Below are 20,922 nucleotides of genomic sequence, written 5' to 3'. Positions count from 1 at the left end.
CACAGGGCCTATACATAAAGGAAAGGACTTTGCACCAGAAAATTAACTGCAATGGATACCATCAGCACCCCCAAGAATGTGCTTCCTGCAATAAGCCAATTAAAGACACAAAGATACCAGCTCTAAGGTGTCAATAGCTAAAATTAGCAGCTCCAGATTTTGGTTGCAAACCTAGTTTAAACAGTTTGATTCGCTCTGTGCAATTATTCTTAAAAGAAAAATATAAGCCAAAAGAAACTGCTAGGGAAGGTCCATGAGAACCTTCATTGCCTTGGGGATATAATAAGTGCTTAGTAATTACTTGTGGGGTAAATGAACTAATACATTTATCTCATGTTTAATTAGCAAAAGAAGGAAGATATATATGGAAAAGATATGCAGTACACAGTTAATACAGAAAAGGGTTTTTCTCTTAAGATTTTTATTTTTTGAAATAATCTCCACACCCAGTGGAGATTTCCACACCCAAGGGAGATCTCCACAACCCTAGGATCAACAGTTGCATGTTCCACCAATTGAGCCAGCCAGACACCCCCAGGAAAGATTTTAGAAACCATAATCAGGGACACCTCAGTGGCTCAGTCAGTTAAGCATCCGACTTAAGCTCAGGTCATGATCTCATGGTTCCTGGGTTCCAGTTCCTGATCTGTCAGCACAGAACCTGGAACCTGCTTCAGATTCTGTGTCTCCCTCTCTCTCTCTGCCTCTCCCCTGCTCACACTCTGTCCCTCAAAAATAAAGAAACATTAAAAAAATTAAAAACCATAATCATGCCAAAGACTTAGCAGTAAGTTGGACTTAATAATTGCTTCTAAAGGAGAGATACTTAGAGATCTGTACATCACAGTTTAAAAAAGAATACTGCCTGTCCTTCACAAGCAAAACGAAGTACTATGAAATCACTTGCATTAGGGTATTTATATTATTTAGTAGTTTTATCCAAAAATGGGAATGGGTTTTTCTCTTATCCAACAAATAGGCACTGCTCTATGCCTACCAAATGTAGGTTTTTTTCTTATCAGCCAGTAGTTCTTACCTGCTTTTAAGAATATTGTTATAAAAACAATACATTCTCATGATAAAAACCCTCAATAGTACAGAAGGGTATAAACTGAAAAGTAAATCTCTCTCCTATTGCTCAGAATAAACCACCAAGAACAATATACCATGGGCATTTTCTTCTCTCAGTACATATAGTCTTGCTTGATGTTTGATAATTCCAAATAACATGTTATTGTGTGAGTATAGAAACATTATGAAACAGGCTTCCTACTGGTGCATATTTAGGTTCTTTCCAGTTTTTAAAAAATTGTTCTAATTCTGTTGGTAAATTTCTCATATACCATTTTGGCATCTCCTTCTAATATATCTGGAATGTAAATTCTTAGAAGCGAAATTATAAAAAGGTATGTAAATACTAATTTTTGACAGTTAACTGCTAAATATTCTGCAAAAGTGTTGCAACCAATAATCAACTTTACCAATACTGTAGGAAAGTTCCAATTTCTTCTACTCTCCAATTCTCTTTCTTATCTCCTGGGCAAAAGACTTGGGTCTCATTTCTTAACTGATTAATAAATTAATATTTCTTTGACCAAGAGTGAGGATGGGATATTTTCATACATTTATGGTCATTTGTATTTCATTTTGTCCAAACTGCCTCTTCATTTATTTAGACATTTCCCCAGAAGGCATGATCTCAAAAGCTGGGTGAGTTTGTATGCAATTCCTCTATTGATGTCTTTCTTGTGCCATTTGGAAAGCACATCAGAATGTAAGAGGAGCCATGTTCTGACAGGGATAACCCTGTATTTGTTTTTATTATTTTGTTAAAAATAAAGAATACCCAAAGATCAACATCTTTTAATATTAGCAAAAGATTTTTTTAGTTATTTTTTTTACATTTGAGAGATATATAGAGAAAAAGAGCATGAGTAAGGGAGAGGGGCAAAGGGAGAGAGAGAGAGAATCTTAAGCAGTCTCCACATTCAGTGTGGAGCCCAACAAGGGGCTGAATCCCAGCACCCTGGGATCATGAACCGAGCCAAAATCAAGAGTCGGATGCTCAACTGACTGAGTGACCCAGGGGCCCTGGCAATAGATTTCTAGTGATACAGTTCACCAGGAATCATAATCTTCTCTCCCGTTTAGTTTAAAAAATAAACTGTATTACTTAAGACAGTCCCACTGACTTAAATAACTTTTTATTTTAAAATAACTCTTCTTTGCAAGATCACAAAATTTTCTTCAATACCATGTTTATCTAACACTTAAAACATAATAGTTTTGTTGAAAAGTGTGAATTAAATCCAGTTAATTTTAGAAATGCATACATTCAATTATTATAACTACACTAACTTATATTTGGAAAAAAGATTTCAAACTATTACAAACATATTTTGAAATGGTGGTTGCCTGTGAGGCAAAATTATAAGAAACAGAAAAGTGTTCTAAAACAAATATGCAAATAATAAATAAGTAGCTCAATTATAAGATGGAAGCAGCCATTTAAGAGCAGAAAGGATATCTACACAACAGAAGATTCTTTAAAGACTAAGAATAGATTGTCTAGTATATTTCATAAACACTTAAGAATCCCCACATTAATATATGACTACAATTGAAATACCAGTGGGACAAATTCTCCCACTCCAGCCTTACAAACAACTCCAGCCTTACAAAATTCCCTGTACACATGTGAACCTACCCATAGAAAGAACCAATACATCTTACCTCTGTGGCGAGGCTCTGGCTTGCACCGTTGTCAAGAAGAAACTTGACAACTTCCAGGTGGTTTTCCTGGGCTGCCATATACAATGGCGTGAAGCCATTCTGCAAAAGAAGAAATAAAATGTTTGTTTATGGCTTTCTGAAACCAATCTAGTTTTCCACTGTATTGTTATTATTTGTTTCAGAAAATACTCATGCATTATAAGTTTAATAATACTTTAGTGTAGATATTCATATTCATTAGAAAGCCTAAGCATGATAGTTTAAGCAGAATTTATAAGTGTCATTCAAAATGCTTTATAATTCATAACATACAACACAATTTATAACTTGGGTATAGTTCATAGTTAATAGTGTATGTATAATTCATACCAATAGATCCACTTTAAATAAATAAGTACATTTGTTTAATTGTCAACCTGTTATTGAGTGCCTACAATGAGTACAGGATTTTCCTAGATGATGTGAGGATTTGAAGAAAAATGCATTTGGTCATTGTCCCAATAAGCTTTATTCCCCACACAATATAATTAGCTATTTTAAATAAAAAGTGTAACACTTTCAAATTAAATTAAGAATCTAAAATAGTTCACAATTTGAAAGGGATTTATATTAATTTCAAATACCTTTGAACTTGCCACAGATGGGGTGACTTGGAACAAAGGAAAGAATACCAATATGCAATAAGGTATACTTCACTTTCAAAACAGAATTCAATTAGTAGTCTATTTTTTGGTAAGTTTCCTTCCTTGCATTGTTCTACAAAGCCATAGTATTTTCATGTTGAGAATACACACACAAATACATTCACACATATATAAACACACGCATATATTCTATATGTATATTTATGTTTGTCTGAAATGTAGCCACTGCCAAAGAATCTAGATTCAAGTAAATGAATGTGTCCATTGCATCTTAAGCTTTTTGTTAAAAATAAGTTGCATAGTGTGTTTTCTAGAACAACTTATTTTACATCTATGAAATATTTGAATATTTCACCTATGTAATATTTTAAAATCTTATTGCCAAATATATACATCAAAACAGATATTTTTCAAACTAAAACAAATTTTCTTTGAATACGTTTTTCAGAATACAATTTTATTTAATTGTATGTTCTGGAAATTTAATTGTATGCATTATGCAATTACAAAGAATAAAAGTAAATATATTCCAAATAAGATGTATGAAATGTTACTCAAACTTTTCTGATTCAAAAGGTTTAGGTTCATCATTATAAATATCAATGACTATATGATTACCTTACTTATCTATAATTCAGCCTCTGGTGACATCATTTTTTTGGCTTTTAGCTGAGAATTTAAAAGTAAGTTAAAAAGATCCTTAAGTGGGGTGCCTGGCTGGCTCAGTCGGTTAAGTGTCCAACTTTGGCTCAGGTCATGATGTCACTATTGGTAAGTTCCAGCCCCATATCAGGCTCACTGCTGTCTGGCACACAGAGCCCACTTCAGATCCTCTGACCCCCTTTCTCTGTCCACCCCCCCACCTCAAAAATAAAATAAAACAAAAAAATTAGAAAAAAAAATCCTCTAGTGGATAAAATTGATGTCATGTAACAAATCTACCATAGTATATATACTTTATTCATCAGAGAGCTCGTCTATTCTACTTACTCTATTTTACACATAAAGCTAGTTTATGTGTATATGGTTGCCAAGCTCAAAATTAGAGACATGAGATTAGAGGCTGGAGAATAATGACAGAGCATTCAAGTTTCTTCCCTTTAAATTACATCACTAAAGTTTACTGCTATTCTGTTCTTTCATGAAAGGTTTGATCAACATTAAGCATGGAATAATTGCAACAAAATGTATGTGTACATGTGTGTGTGTGTGTGTGTGTGTGCGCACTCATGCATACATGTATCTGTGTATGTGCCTGGTGTGTTTCGTCTTTGGCACTCTTCCCATAGCTTTGAGGGAAACTGAAAGGTACTTTACGATTATCCTTATATTACTGATTATTTTTTTCATTTACTTATTTGACCAAGATGGATCATTATTTTTTCATTCTCTTATTTGACAAAAAGATCATTTAATCCTTGGTTGAGTTAAATATCCCTTTAAAAAACACAGAAAGGTAAACAGTTGAAAATATTAAGAAGAAAAAGGTAAAAACCAGGGTGGATTTCTGTTTTAGCTTAGTAAACTACTGAGAATCTGTCTTTCCTCATCAGCTGAAATTTTCAGATGGAAGGTTCAGATTTTAGGAGTAAAGTTCTTAAAAAGTTTGAAAATAGTTGTTATTCTCTCAAACATAAAAATCAATGATTTATATCAGTGGATTCTTTCAAATTCAGGGCAGAGGTTTGCTGTTCAAGATTACCTAAGGAACACTGGTCTACCTACAAATACCTAGCTTCTGGCCAGATGTATGTAGACAGTTCTTGAGTTTATATTCCAGAACCAAACATTTCATGACCCAGGAAGATAATCCCAAACCAGGTACTGAGGTTTAATGGATGCTGGAGCTTACAGACCTGGAGCTTTCAAAGAATGATTCATAAGAAGCACAACTTTTAAATCATTCCACATGCCATTTTCACCACAGCAGAGAGTAAATTGTGTAGAATTGTGATTACTCAAAAATCATATGTAGATAAGAATCACAGCAAGATTGAGCCCTGTAATTAATCGTTTCCCACATTCGTGTCTCTTTTCTTTTTTTGTTAGTGCTTGGCATTCTATTGCCATTACCTGAAAGCTGGCCATTTTCTGAATGGTCACATTCTTTCATATTTTTTTAGTTTTGTATATTTTTATTGATATATAGTTTACATACCATAAAACTCACCCATTTAAAGTGTATAATTTAGTGGGTTTAGTGCAGATGAGCAACCATCCCCACGATCTAATTCCAGGACATTTTCATCACCCCAAAAAGTAACGCTGTACCATTAGTCCTCATTCCCCACTCACTCCTCCCCATGCCCTGTGGCAATCACTCGTCTGCTTTCTGTCTCTATGGATTTGTCAGTTCTGAACACTTCATATAAATGGAATCACACAATATATAGCATTGAATGGGGATGAATGGTCTCATTTTACTTCGGCTGTTCATGTTGATAAAATGTTTTTGGTGTTTTTGTTTTTTCCTCCACAAAGGACATTTCCATTGTATAGTGGACATTTGACATATTTTGTTTTGCTTTAGTTTTGGTCATCAAGCATCTGTTTCTCTTCTAGCAATATCACTCCTCTTCTCTTTAGGGGAACTACCTCTTCCCTGAAATGTAGTTAGTGCCTGTCTTGGTTGGACTGTAAGAAAATTTAGCCTGAACTTCTTCAACCACACTGTAGATACATGTGCAGGATATCTTCTGCTTGCTCTTCCAGGTCTACTCTCTATCTCTCTCAATTCCATTTTCTGCCAAATCCCTCTATCTCCCTTTCAAATGATCCGTAAAAAACATTATCAGAGGGCAACTTTACCATTTAGCTTCTGGTTAAACCCCAACTCTCTGGTTTCCAAATCTTTCCAAAAAGCTTCTTTAGCTTTCTATTCAATGTGTTCCCCACATAATTTCAATAAATTCCTTTTTTTGTTCAAGTTAGTTTCTGTTGTTTTAAATCAAATAACCCCAATTAATACAAAGTTTAAAAAATCAAGAAAGGATCAACATGGCATGAGAACACATGTACATCATCTAGTTATGGTTCTAGGGAGTAATTATAAACATACTTTGGAAAGACTGAATAAAAATATGATCATTATTCTCTCATACAAAGAGGCTTAAAGCACAAGTATTTCAATGTATTATCAGTGGAAAACCTACAGCTGAAATGATTTTTTGTGAAATAGCACCTGCATTGGGAGAATGGTCAGATTTCAGAAAGAATATTATTTTTCTTTTAAGAGAAAAAAGTACAAAACTGGCTTTTTTTTTCCAAATTAATTTCCTAACTTAGGAAATTTCCAAAACAAAGAACTGGCCAGAAAGGAACATATGGGTGCCCAGTTTATTATTTTTTTTTTGTAGCAACAATAGACTCAGTTTTCAAAAGCCAGAACAGCTCAAGACTGAGAAAGTATGCTCTTTGATACCTGATTTTATACATTATCTTCAATACCTTCTGCTCCAGACATTTATTGTGGTGTTATCATAAGCATGCAAATATACAGACCTACAATTTTATAGATCATACTTAGGTATTCTGCCTAATATCCACCCAAATAAAATAAAATAGAAAGTCCTTCTGTTATTTCCATTTAAGTAAGGGCTTACATTTCATCTATGTACATTTTTTTTTATCCATCCTAGGTTCCTACAGCCTGCCTATATACCTTATGAAGCACTGCTCTGAATTAAAATGTTTATAAGGGCATGGTGACAAATTTGCACTGATTTACATGAGATACTGATTTTTGTGAATGTGGGTTAGATTACCGGTGTGCTATAAGGTCAAAGGTCAGAGAGGCTTTATTTGGATCACACCTATTTTCTGACTTCATCAAGACCTGACCTCCTCATGGAAGGAAACATTTAAAAACACATAAAGGCCAAGGAGGCACTGGTTTAATCAAAGGGTCTTGTCCTGTCTGAAAAGGACCCACAGAAACTCAGTCAGAAGTTACCTGTTTCACCTCTGAGTGGAGATGGGTGGGGATGGGCAGATGGGGGGTGGACTGGGAAGAAGTTTTCCAGTTTGTCCTTTCATGCATTTTGATGGTAGAATCATGTGAATGTATTACATATTCAGAACTTAAATAAATACAATGTAAACATTTTTTAAAACACCCCCACCAAATACCCATATTTTGATGGTTATGGTAAAATATTATTTGAAACAGATTTTGCTTCTTTATCAACAATGTTGGTGCAGAATATTATATTACAGAATATTACAGAATAAAGAGAAAAAAGGAGAAAAGAGTGAGGGATGTCATTTGATGTAATTTGAGAGTTTCTACTTGCAAACACTAGTAATCATTGTTGCTGTATTTAGTGCAAAGTATTAGGGACTTAATCATAGTAGAGTTCTTTGTAATCATAATTTAATTATTCAACACAATTTCTTTCTCAGGGTAGGCCTAAATCATTTCTGGAATGTTAAGTAATATAAGAAAAAGTTAACTAACTTATTAAGATATAACATCAAGGCAATGACAAGAATTAATTTAAAGTGATATCTAAAAATTCTTAGTTTATAGACCCTCAGTTTATAAGATCAGAACTTGCTGTTGCCAAATTTCACTTTTATTTTCAAAATAAGGAAAATTTTCATATATAAGGAAGGTGCAGGAGACTATACGATTTCATGTTGGCTATTAAATATTACCTATTTGGTTAAAATTTCACTTAGCGGGGATGCAGTCTTTTCTTGAATACCAACATTCCTGAGATGTTTTCTGTGCTGACACCTAAATGGGATTTAATCTCAATTGTTCTTTATAAGAATTCCTACTGAAGAGCTCCCACTGAAAATTATCATGGAAACTCCATTCTGCTGCATGACACAGCTCAGAAGGCATATGGGGACAGGTGTCCAGATGAAGGCGCCATGCTTGACTGTGAACTGTGGGGCAGGGCATGCCAAGCACAGCTGTAAGGAACAAGGAATTACCCGGGCTCTGTTCTTCTCATTTGTCATCAGCAGGGAATGTGTATCAGTTGAAATCAAATCTGGTTAGGATTAGATTTCAACTGCAGATTCTCTCAGACATTGTTAAGGAGGTTTAAAACTCTGGGTGCTCTAAAGATCAGTCAAAAATGTGTACATTATTTAAAAGGAGGTTTATTTCTTCTCCCATGGGGGGAGAAATCAAATGAAAATAGATTAAAGAGTTCTCTCACTCTCTCAGAGCTTAACATTAGTTATTTTCCAATAAAAAGTTAGAGGAACATCTGAAAAAATGTTTTAAAAGCATGGCGCTTTGCTTATGGTCAGTTGGTCTATATCTCTTTCAAAGTACTGTCGTTGTCAGTATTCAATTTAATAACATTCCTTTCTGGAAAAGTATTATTAGTCCAAGGAAACCTTCATAGGGAATCAGAATAAAATGGCATAGACCATGGATCAAAGGTCCAATCACAAGAAACTAAAGACAATAGAGTAGATATACATGAAAGCACATGTTTGGAAATGCTACGAGGTTGCTTTTCCATGACACTGATATTTAACAGCATCAGAGCCATGTTACTAACCATGGAGGGTGTCACTGCAGTTCTGTGGACTCATAAAATATGGGAGGCTTGTGTTATCCACAGATAATCAATACAGAAAAAGGATGAGGAAATCGAGTATACTTATAAGGAAAAGAGTTAGTTTGAGACTTTATTTTAAAAGACAAAACTAGAAATTGTAAAACTGTTCATGAGTTAACCAAATATTGGCTATAACTGGATTCATGTACAAGTTCCCACAATGAACAAAGTCTAAATCAAATAGAATTTCTTTGGGGGAAAAAAGGGTAATTTTTCTAACAAAATTATATGATAGCTTGATGTCCTTCACTTCACTTTTTATTTTCACAACCTAAGTAAAAAAGATAGTCTTTTTGTAAATGTATTTTGCAAACCAAAGACTCTCACCTAATTTTTTTTGGTCCCTTAATCTTTTTATTAAATCATGAAACCATTTGATTTCAACTCATTCTCATTTGAAACACTTATCAGGGAATTATACTAATTCTTTACACATTGCCAGAAAACCACAACCCACAGCTGTGCACCCACACCATTCCCCTAACTTCATGCAATCCTGTGTCTTGCAAAACTTGTGGCTTTCCTCCATAATCAATTTGTTCAATATACAAAAGCCTGGGGTTCACACTAACACACAGGGGTAGATGAAAACATCCAACTAGAAGGAATGTTTGAGCAAGGACCAGTTTTAAAAACAGTCAGGTTCTTAGTGGATATTTCTGTGTTATGATGATGTTTGCCTTCCTATACAACCTCATTTCTATGGAAACTCAAATAATGAAAAATTTGGATTATGAGGACCAATTTTTAAACCTATTTTAAAGTAATTTTTTTAGACTGAAAGTCTACCAAATGGTAATCTACTGATGTTCTTTTTAGAACTTCATGCTGCAAGACTCAGAGAACACAGGAGGACCTACTGAGTGAATTATTAGTGTATATCCAAAGCAAAGAATCTGGAAATTTTAGTTTAGGAAATTTTAACGTTTATTCTTTTTTTTTTCTTTTAATCTGTTTCAGGGAACAACAAGGAGGCCTTAGTTACTAAACAAGAATTAAACAGTTTCTTCCCTTTTTCAGCTAAATAAAGCACTGAAATATTATGAACTACTAAGAGCATTTCCTCATTTATAGGCACTCTTCTTTCCTTTGTAACTTAATAAATACTGAGGCTGGACCTAAGCTAGCATTATAAAATAGTATAAGACTCTGCACTACAAATATTCCTTAAATATGTGTCTATGATTACCAGTCATACAGTTTCATAAACGGATGACTTTTTAATATTTTTATTATTTTACTTTTTAATTTAAATTTTAGTTAACATATAGTGTAATTTTTGTTTCAGGAGTAGAAATCAGTGATTCATCTCTTACACACAACACTCAGTGCTCATCACAAGTGCCCTCCTTAGTATGCATCACCCATTTACCCCCACCCACCTCCCTCCATCAACCCACAGTTTGTTCCCTATTGTTAAGAGTCTCTTGTCGTTTATTTCCCTCTCTTCCTTTCCCCCCACTTCCCATTTATTAATCTGTTTTGCTTCCTAAATTCCACATAGGAGTGAAATCATATGGTATTTGTCTTTCCCTGGTTGACTTATTTCACTTAGCAAAATACATTCTAGCTCCATCCATGATGTTGCAAATGGCAAGATTTCATTCTTTTCAATGGCTGAGCAATATTCCATTGTATATATATATATACCCCATCTTCTTTATCTATTCATCAGTTGATGGACATTTGGGTTCTCTCCATAGTTTGGTTATTGTTGAGAATGCTTCTATAAACACTGGGGTGCATGTACCCCTTCAAATCTGTATTTTTGTATCCTTTGGATAAATACCTCAGAGTGTAATTGCTGGATCATAGGATAGTTCTATTTTTTAGTTTTTTGAGGAATCTCCATACTGTTCTCCTGAGTGACTGTACCAGTTTGCATTCCCACTGACAGTGCAAGAGGTTTCCCCTTTCTAGATGGATGACTTTTAAAAATCTACAACCATATAACTGTTCATTGAATATAACTCTAAAGAATTATATTCTCAGAGGATATATAAACCAAGCAAGGACTAGACCCAAACATTTATAAATTATAACAAAATTTATTTGCAATAGAGTTGTAGGTTTACCTGAGATTGTGCATTGACATTGGCTCCATTTGTGACCAAGACTTTTACCACTTCTGCTTGCCCAGCCAAAGATGCTATATGCAAGGCTGTGTTCCCTTTCTGTAAAATGAAAAGAGACATCAACTCACCCTCTTTATCTCTTTGTTTCAATATTTTATAAAATATCGAATCCCTCTGTTTCTAAGTTTCCCAAAGAGAACATGGTTGGTTGACAAATATCTCATGAGAAGCTTGCCCTGATTCTTATCAAAGGTGAATCCGCATTGAATCTGTCAACTGACATAAAGATCATTAAATATGTGACACTGACCTTTGTAGCTGCATCCACATTGGCTTCTCTCTGTAGCAATTCAGAAACAACTTCTACATGGCCTTCTTTAGAAGCAAGATGGAGAGCGTTCAACCCATTCTGATTAAGAATGAAGGGGAAAATTTACTCAGTAGATTGAGAATAGAGCAGCAAACAGTCTACTTAGAACTCTGAAGATAATATCCCATCAACAATTACTTGTATGTATGCAGTATAGAATCTTGAATTAGGAATAAAGGTACTTGAAAATTAGGTGAGTTGTTCTGGTATCATTATTTACTGAATTTTAGGAATTCTTAAAGAATGCATATCTACATTTCTGAGTGCTCCTTTAACAAAGCAGAGTAATTTGAAAATCTGACTGATGACATTTAACCAGGAAAAAAAAGGGCAAAAAAGAGAAAGTTTCGGTAATAACTAATGAAAGATTCAAAGAGTTTATAGACTGGATTTAAAAAATCTTAATTAAACAATTAAACAGCAACAATAACCACAACTAACCTGGTTGCAAATGTTGATGTCAACCCCATTTTTTATGTAGTCAAGGGCCTTTTCGAGGTGTCCAGCTCGAGCTGCTCTTAAGTAACTTGCATTGGCATCAGACTAAAAGAAAAAAGAAAAACATCTTGATGAAAAATGAAACTCATATACATGTTAGAACAATTCAGCACATAGTCCAAACTAAAAAGATATTTAAAATCAATAATTTTAAATTGAACTATTGTTATTTCTAAAAAGATTTTTAAGATCAATCTTTTAAAATTGAACTACTGTGCTTCTAACATTAAAATACTCTAAAAGGTCTTTGTAAAGTCACCAGGAAAAGGATAAATCCTTGAAAAGTTAGTTTCAAGTATACAAAGTTACCCCTTGTGTGATGTCATAACTGATCCTGAACTGAAAAAGAAAATTTCCCATAATATATAGGAGCCTTAAATCAACATACAATTCCTAAAGAGTCAAGAGAAATCCTATCACTTCCTGGTGGTTTCATTATGAAAATCTCACTATTCTTTTTTTTTTTTTTCCTAGGAGAGAGAGAGAGAGAGACAAGCGTGAGCAGGGGAGGGTCAGAGAGAGAGGGAGTCACAGACTCTGAAACAGGCTCCAGGCTCTGAGCTGGCAGTCAGCACAGAGCCCGACGCGGGGCTCGAACCCACGAACCGCGAGATCATGACCTAAGTGAAAGTCGGATGCTTAGCCGACTAAGCCACCCAGGCGCCCTGAAAATCTCACTATTCTAATTTACAGAAATTTAATATCTATTCCATTCTTTCATATTTAACTATCCCAACCAATTTTTCAATCCAAGCTTCACAAATATATTTAATGTTGTTCTACTAGTTAAACAGGAATTTGTAGGATGTTCTCTTGGATTTTCCTACAGCACAAAGCCACGTGTTAGAACATAGGATGTATGTGAAAAGCATTTATATATGTCTGTGCAAATTGTAAAGAGTATTTTCCATACATTTTGAAGCAAGCTAAGGCCACTACCTAAGAAAACTATTAGGAACATTAGCAAGAGCAAATAGATAAATACATAAAAACTGAAAAACAACAAAAACCAAATTTGTAACTCATTCACTGAAAGCTTACAACTGCCTTTCTGCTAAACACTAGGACTTCTGATTGTGGGGTTGATACCACCTATACCAGTGAAATCTTTAATGGAAAGAAGGTAGTGAGAGGAAAGACTTCAAAATTGGATCTGCACAATTTGTAAAGGAGTCTTGCTCAGTGTAAAACAACACAGAAGCAGGATTTTCTGAAAGGGTAGCCAAAAACATCTCGTCATTGGTTATCAATGCAATCATGCAGGATATGGCTTAAATAACAGAGGAAATTGTCTTCTTTCAGCCATTTGGCGAATACCTTCAAAGCCCCTGTTCACAGGCCACCTCATCTGGAAAGCTTTCCCAGACAGCCCGGGCAGATTAATTGCTCAGTGCTCCCAAAGCATGAATTTCATTGAACCGTCTTGGTATTTCTCACACAGCATTAACGTTTTTGGTATATCTGTCCTTCTTCCTCCCTAAATTGTAAGTCCCTTAAGAACAAGGGTAGACATGTGGAAAGCCGGCAAGATGCCAATCTTTGAGGAGTGCTACTTCATCCTTGGAAAGGTAATTGTGACAAAGGAAATTCCATTCTCAGAAGAGTCTTTGGTTCTGGTGTGGGTCAATTTAGTTAGGACTCGATTTGCTCAGGTCTTCAAAGGAGAGGCCACCATTTCTATGCTGTCCACTCTCCTCATTTATAGCAGTACACCTCTCTGAAGAAGTATTGCTTTGGGGCGCCTGGGTGACTCAGTCAGTTAAGCGTCCGAGTTCGGCTCAGGTCATGGTTTCATGGTTCGTGGGTTCGAGCCCCGTGTCCGGCTCTGTGCTGACAGCTAGCTCAGAGCCTAGAGCCTGCTTCAGATTCTTTATCTCCCTCTCTCTCTGACCCTCCCCTGTTCACGCCCTCTCTCTCTCTCTCTCTCAGAAATAAATAAAAACATTTTAAAAAATTAAAAAAAAGAAGTAATGCTTTGTCTAAATCATGCCTTCCCAATCTCATCACTATTGGCATTTTTTAAAGAAAGATGTTATTTTATTTTATGTAATTTCTACACCCAACATGGGGCTCAAACCTACAACCCCGAGATCAAGAGTTGCATGCTCCACCAACTCAGCCAGCCTGGCACCCCTACTGGCATTTTGATCCAGGGAATTCTTTGATGTGGGAGATGGTCCTGTTTGGTGTCAATGTTTACTAGCATCCCTGGCCTCTACCAACTATCACCTATTTGTGACTACTAAAAATATATCCTGAGTTGCCAAATTTCCCTTGGCAGTTGGGGAGGAGGGATTTCCCCAGCTGAGAACCACTGCTCTAAATAAAGAGAAAACCAATTTGTTATTACAGATTGTAGGCCTGCCTGAGTTATCACATGCCTTGACCTTTCCCAGGCCAGTGACTATATGTATAACATTCATCTTTTTGTTTCCCCTGCAATTAGAAGCATCCTGGCACATAGCAGGTGCCTAAAAATGGTTTTGTGAATGAATGAATCAATAAATAGGTAAATTGTATGGAAATAACTGTATTAATTAAAATATTGCCTGCAACAATTCAGGAAGTTTTATTCACAAGAGCAGCAGCAGCAGCTATTTAAATGGAGAAACCTGCTAGAATACAAAGCTGACTGCCAGAGATGATAAACTAAGCGATTGAGTTGGGTATCTGGGAACACACGTAGCTATTGCTAAAATAAAATTGGGATGTGAGTCAAGCATGCAAATCATTTAATCAGAGCAGAGGGTCAAGTAAGAGGAGGACAAGAGATACAGCTTCAAATTAGACAAAGGACAAACCAAAGTTTCCAGGAATTTTAAGAAAAATAAAATACATTTTTTGTAGAGGCTTGCTACTTTGAGATGGTGGTGGTGGTGGGCTTGTCTGGTTTAAAGTTCAGTTAGAAATAAATTAGCTATGTGAGGATGGCTCATTGTACCATAAAACATCATCTTCTTTGTGCCTGCTCAATGACTTATCAGTGAATTTGCCCAGAAGGGCTCTGAGGCTGTTCTGGGAACAAATTACATCACTATTGGATATTTCAACTGCCAGAGATAACAACTGTGAGTTAAGCATCCCCAATTCTGACTCTGAGTGCAAAAAAACAGCCACTAAAGAAGTTCAAACAGGGGTATCATAATTCAAGGAAAGCCTTCGAGTTGATTCCACATCTGAAAAGCTTTGACAACTATATACTGTCCATTTTCCTCTCTGAAATTTTCTCATCAGAATTTCTAATGCAAAACAAAATACAACAATATAAAACAACTCTTCTAATCCAGTGTTTCTCTACCTATTTGGAGTTCAGATTCTTTGGAGATTAACTATAGTTACAAAAAAATTATTTTCCTTCAACAATTGCACATATATACACACATACACCAAATCTGCATATACACATCAAACCTGCACATGCATACCTAATTTGTACACTGATTTCATGTGGCTTGGGATTGCCAACCCTGCTCATGGATTCATGTTTAAGAACATGTTTAAGAACATGAATCCATGAGCAGTAGATAAGTGATTATGAGTTTTCCAGTGAATACTTTCACTGTATCTGTTTCACTCAGTGACCCTGGTATCAAATAATTCTCTAAGGTAGCTAACTTATCACCTGAGAACTTTAAGAGAAAGAGAAGAAACAAAAATTTATTTTCTTCACTTTTCTCAGCCCTCTGTTACACACAGGCATGCTTAACACACTGATACAGAACAATCAGCTACTTTAGACTTCAAAGAAAAAGTATGGGGGATAAAAAGGGAGGAAAATACAAAGAAAAAGCAAGAGGAGGAAAATGAAATCTGCCTTGAAGAAAAATGACAACATAGGGAGTGCGGTTATTCCTGTCTTCAGAAAGAGAACCAAGAAGATCCTCTTTTTATTCTCAACCATCTGCAAATAATGCAGCTGCATCTTCCTTCTACAAATGTTTGCTGAACACTGATGGGGCCCTAGTCAATGCTGATAATTGGCTGCACAGAAGTGAGCGAAACAGACTGGTGCAGGTGAAGGCTCACTTTCACCTCAGTCTTAACACTTTACCAAATCATGTTGCTGAAGTGGCAGGGTAAATAATGGATTCTTCCCTATTTTTTTCGCCAAATTCTATCTGTAGTACCTATATGATGCTCTTTATCTCCTTAATGTTAAAAATTATGTATTTTATATTTGGCTCAATATCAACGTGTTGTGTCTCTTAGCTGTCATTTCATCAAAAACTTGGGAGTTACTCTACACAGGCTATAGCCTGGTTTTTAGTCTTAAGCATGCTATCAAAACAGTGCCTCTTAAAGCCAGTTGTAGACAAAGCCGTATGGAAGGAAGGAAATCAGGTCTCATGAGAAGGTGAACTCTCCCACGTGAAAAGTCATACAGAGGAGATCAATGCCTCGTGAGTCAGTTGGCACAAAATGAATATAAGCAGGTCAGCACTTTTTTCCCCAAGATGATCAAAATCTGAAGGCAGAATCTGGAAAATTATAATGTCTTTCATCACCATTTCATGTCTACTTAGTCATTTTACTAGACAGGAAAGAAATATGAACCACGTGTGTTTTTCAAGGAAATAGCTTCAAGGATAGAGTCAAGCATTATTATGGATTAATCTAATAACTCAGCATTTCCACCTATGCTGGAATATTGATATTATTCAGCAGAAAGCAGTGACTGGAATGAATAAGCATTTCCTGAGTGCCAACCTAAGTAATAAACTAATACCTCATACCTCTGACTCTATGCTAGACACTATTACAAGTACTTACATTAACCTCATTATATTAGTCACTTACTATGTATTAATTCCATGAGTTCTTATATTAGTTTACTTCTTATAATATGTCCATGAAGTAGTGTAGTGAGTTGTGTCTCCCCAAGATTCATGTCCACTTGTAACCCCAAAGGATGGCATTATTTGGACATAGTAGTATCTTTGCACATATAATTAGTTAAGATGAGGTCAGACTGGATTCGAATGGGCCCTAAATCCAATGACTGATAGTTTTAGAAGAAGAGGAAATATGTAACTACAAAATCATTATATTGTACACCTCAAACTAGCATAATGTTATATGTCAACTATATCTCAAAAAAAAAAAAAAAAGAAGACAAGACATACAGATACATAAGAGAGAACATGTAAAGATATAGGAAGAGACTGGAGTTAAGCTGATACAAGATAAGGAATGCCAGGTGGAGTGCCTGGGTGGCTCAATTGGTTAAGTGTCTGACTTCAACTCAGGTCATGATCTCATGGTTCATGAGTTCGAGCTCTGCACCAGGCTCTGTGCTGACAGTTCAGAGCCTGGGACCTTCTTCAGATTCTGTCCCTGTCTCTCTTTCTGCCAACCCTGTCCTCCCCCCCCCGCCCCCACCCCACATACCTTCTCTCCCTCTCTCAAATATAAGTAAACATTAACAAAAAAAGTTAAAAAAAAAAAATGCCAGAAGTCAGAAGACACAAAGAATTATCCACTTGAGACTTTGGAGGAAGTGTGGCCTTGTGGACACCTTGATTTTGGATTTTTGGCCATCAGAACTGTGAGTAAGTGCTATTGCTGTAAGCCACTGAGTTTGTGGTGGTTTGTTATGGCAGCCTTAGGCAACTAATACAAATAACAACTATTACTAGCTCCATTTTATAGATGAGGAAACTGAGCTCTAGAAAGGATGAATGACTTTCCCAGGGACACAGAACTTATGAGTTGCAGAAATATAAACCCAGACAGTCTGACTCCAGAGTGTAGGCTATTAATCACTAGTTTGAGAAAGGGCTTAATAAATTTTTGCTTCATAGTTTATGCTTGGAAACTCTTGGTTCATTCATTCATCTTACATCCATCCATAAGTCCATCCAACCATCAAATTCACTGTGTAAGTACTTTCAGATATATCCTCTCTAGACCACAATTCCTTCAATGAGTTTAGTTAAAGGCTCAAGATCAGGCTAATAGTGGACTGGCAAAAGAAATGTAGATTGGGGAGGCTCAATGAGTATGTAACGGAGCTGTGCTCCATTGCTTCTAAACCTCAGGGAGCAATTCTGAGAACTGTTAATACCTGATCTACCAATTCTTGAATTTTTCTCTTTTATCTCATCTTCCCAACTATCTGGGATGAAGGGTAAGATCATCCTTCCTGTATGCTTCAGGGTCCTTTTCTCTACTTGTGCCTGCTCTCTGCTTACCAATGTACTCAGGTGTTTCTTAAACAACTTAAAACCAAAACAAAGCAAAAACTTCCCCCCCACATTTCTATCTAGCACTTCCTGCAAATGATGATCTCCTCTATTTCTCTATTGTTGTTAGCCTGCACCCCAGCTACTCTACTTATTAGTGGTAAGTTTTAGTAAGCAACTTTGGCAAACTTCTTAATTTATGTGTGCCTCCATTTTCTCAGCTGTCAAATGGGCATAAAATAATCTAGTATCAGAATGAAATTAGCTTGTTTATATAAGGTGCTTAGTGTAAGTGCATAGCAAGTACTCAATAAATGATTATAACTTTATTTTAAAATCATACTGTAAGCATCAAACATTTTCAAGGATTGGTCTGGGTTAGTCTCACTGCTTCTATATCCTTAACACTAATTCATATTTGAGTTCTTGGCAGTATGGCTTATCTCATCCATCAGTCAAACCTCTCTGTCCAAAATCACTGATGACCTTCCAATCATCGAATCCCATTACTTAAATGTTAGCTCTGTCCTTTCTTAATGTTAAACAATTTGACAGTACTGACCCCCTTTTCTTTCTTGAATGTCTTTCCCTCATGTCTTTGTTCACTCTTTTTTGTTTCTCACTGTCCCAAACCATCACTAAGAAATGGGTGTTTTCTATTTTCAGAACTCACATTTCTTTCCTTCCTGTGCTCATTCCCAAGTGACCTCCTCACTACTGTGGTTTCCACCATTCTCTTGAAGCCTAACATTCTGCATGTATATTGCACCCATTGGATTCCACTTCCATGTCCCCCAATTCCCTGACATTCACTGCAGCAATAAACATTTCTGCTGCAGCAACTAGGTACTAATGTTAGAGATGTGAATCATAAATCCCTTTGATTTTCTTATTTTGATTTAAAGGTTCTAAGATTTCCTAGCCACTCAAGCATACAACTTTGATTTGCTTCCTTTTTTTTTTTTTTTTTTTTTTGGTTGAGATATAATTGACATATAACATCATATTACTTTCAGGTATATAACTTCCTGACTTGGTATTTGTATATATTGTAAAATGATCATTACAATAAGTCTAGTTAACATTTGTCACCACACTAAGCTACAAATCGTGTGTGTGTATGTGTGTGTGATGAGAGGTGTGAATCTTTGATTACTTATTTCTTCTTTATTCTTTCCCTCAAACTCTCTTCAAGAAAATTATGTGTGTCCTTATCAAATATTCTGCCTCTAGGGGCATTTTTAGTTTTTATCCTCCTTTAAAAAATACTTATCATAAGGTATATCATACATATAAAAGAATGCCTGAAGCATATATGAATAGCTTAAAGAAAAATAATGGCAGAAACAGCTGCTTGTTCAGTAAACTCAAGAATGAAGGTTACAAGGGGCTCCCTAGAATTCCAATGAGCCCTTCTTTGACTGGCTCTCCAAAGGCACCCTCTATTCTAGTTAATCATTCTCAACATCTATGTAAACCTCCCTAACCTAAATATTATGTAGTTGACTGTCTTTGCACTCTCTATAAGTGAAATCATACATTATGGATCCTTCTGTGACATGCTTCCTTTGTCTAATGTTGTATTTCTAAGAGTCATCCACACTGACATGCATAACTGCAGTTGATTTATCACTGCGGCTGCAGAAGATTCCATTATGTGATTGTAACACAATCTATTTATCCACTGTGGAGTTGATGAATGTTTGAGTTGTTTCCAGTTTGGGTCTACTATGAATAGGGCTGCCATGAACATTCTGGCCCTAGTCCTGATGCAAACAGACAAGGATTTTTAGGGTATATACCTATCGTAAATGCTGCGTCACTTCTTATGTGCTAACTCAACTTTACTAGAGAATGGCAAGTTGTTTTTCAAAGTGATTATATACCAATTTACACTTTCTGTGGATTCTGATTATTGATTTTGATTTCATATTCCTTAGAAGTTAATCTTTGGGAATTCCTTCAGGCCTGGGTTAACTGTGCCATACTCCAAAGATGAATTTAACATTACTTCTTCCAGTTGCCTACAGGCATGATCAACCCGAGATTATTTTTAAAATAAATGCTTGCCTTGAGGGTTTTTTTTTGTTTGTTTGTTTTAAAGACTACACAGATAAATTTAGACTTCAAACTGGTATGGAGATGAGGGATTCCTTGTGGTTACAAATTCTCATGGAAATTTTTTTTTCCTTCCAGCTGGTGACAAACTGAGACTGGCAAGTGTTTGGTACTCTTGTTCTGTGGTAGGTTTTCCTGTCCACTCCTGTATTGGGAGCCAACCCCTTAGGGGCCCAGTTTATTAGGGGATCTCATATAAGACTGCCCACTTGGGGCATGTTCTAGGCTCTGTCTCCTGGGCCCTGTGTCTATGTAGACAAATAAAACTGGTTCTTGCTTTTATGTCATTTTTACCTCTACAGATCCCTTACTTTTGTTCCAGTCTACAAGTGCACCTCAAAGGACTCATTTTTATCATTAGGCTAACATTTTAGTTTTCCCTACAGCGAGATAAGCTTAAACTTTTCAGTTTTGTTCCATTCACCCTGATCTAATTGCCCAGTTCAGGCCCTAGCCATGTGATGCCCAGATCATTCTAAAAACCTCCAGGAGGTTGTAGCCAGTACACTATCTCTAGTTGAATATTCTAGAAGCACTGAACACTGCTCAGGAGCTCACTGAGGAACCACTTGAGGGTTCTCAGAAAATCATGACAAATACAGTAACTGCAACTTAGTGAATGCCCACTATAGGTCAGAGACTTCATTAAGCATTTTACGAATGTTATTTTTACACATGCATTGTTCGTGTTTATTTCTTAAAAATTCAATCAAGATAGGA

General features: G+C 35.9%; 1 protein-coding gene and 1 long non-coding RNA gene across 3 annotated transcripts in view; one reads left to right on the top strand and one right to left on the bottom strand.

Annotated features, from left to right (window-relative positions):
- ANK3 (ankyrin 3) overlaps positions 1-20,922 on the bottom strand; it is a 338,327-nt gene that overhangs the window by 219,985 nt on the left and 97,420 nt on the right. For both annotated transcript variants that reach the window (XM_077770154.1, XM_077770152.1), the window contains exons 2-5: positions 11,846-11,947; positions 11,345-11,443; positions 11,035-11,133; positions 2,734-2,832 (exon numbers count right to left, since the gene is read on the bottom strand). In XM_077770154.1, the coding sequence (XP_077626280.1) occupies positions 2,734-2,832; positions 11,035-11,133; positions 11,345-11,443; positions 11,846-11,947 (399 nt within the window). The remainder of the gene's footprint in view (positions 1-2,733; positions 2,833-11,034; positions 11,134-11,344; positions 11,444-11,845; positions 11,948-20,922) is intronic.
- The window catches only part of LOC144236503 (uncharacterized), a 173,822-nt gene that overhangs the window by 111,413 nt on the left and 41,487 nt on the right, over positions 1-20,922 (top strand). The window lies entirely within an intron of this gene.

The sequence above is a fragment of the Crocuta crocuta genome, unplaced genomic scaffold (genome assembly GCF_008692635.1).
Source record: "Crocuta crocuta isolate KB4526 unplaced genomic scaffold, BGI_CrCroc_1.0 scaffold46, whole genome shotgun sequence".
In the NCBI taxonomy this organism is placed as follows: domain Eukaryota; kingdom Metazoa; phylum Chordata; class Mammalia; order Carnivora; family Hyaenidae; genus Crocuta; species Crocuta crocuta.
The sequence above is the reverse complement of the archived record's forward strand: the minus strand, read 5'-3'. Positions and strand labels throughout refer to the sequence as shown.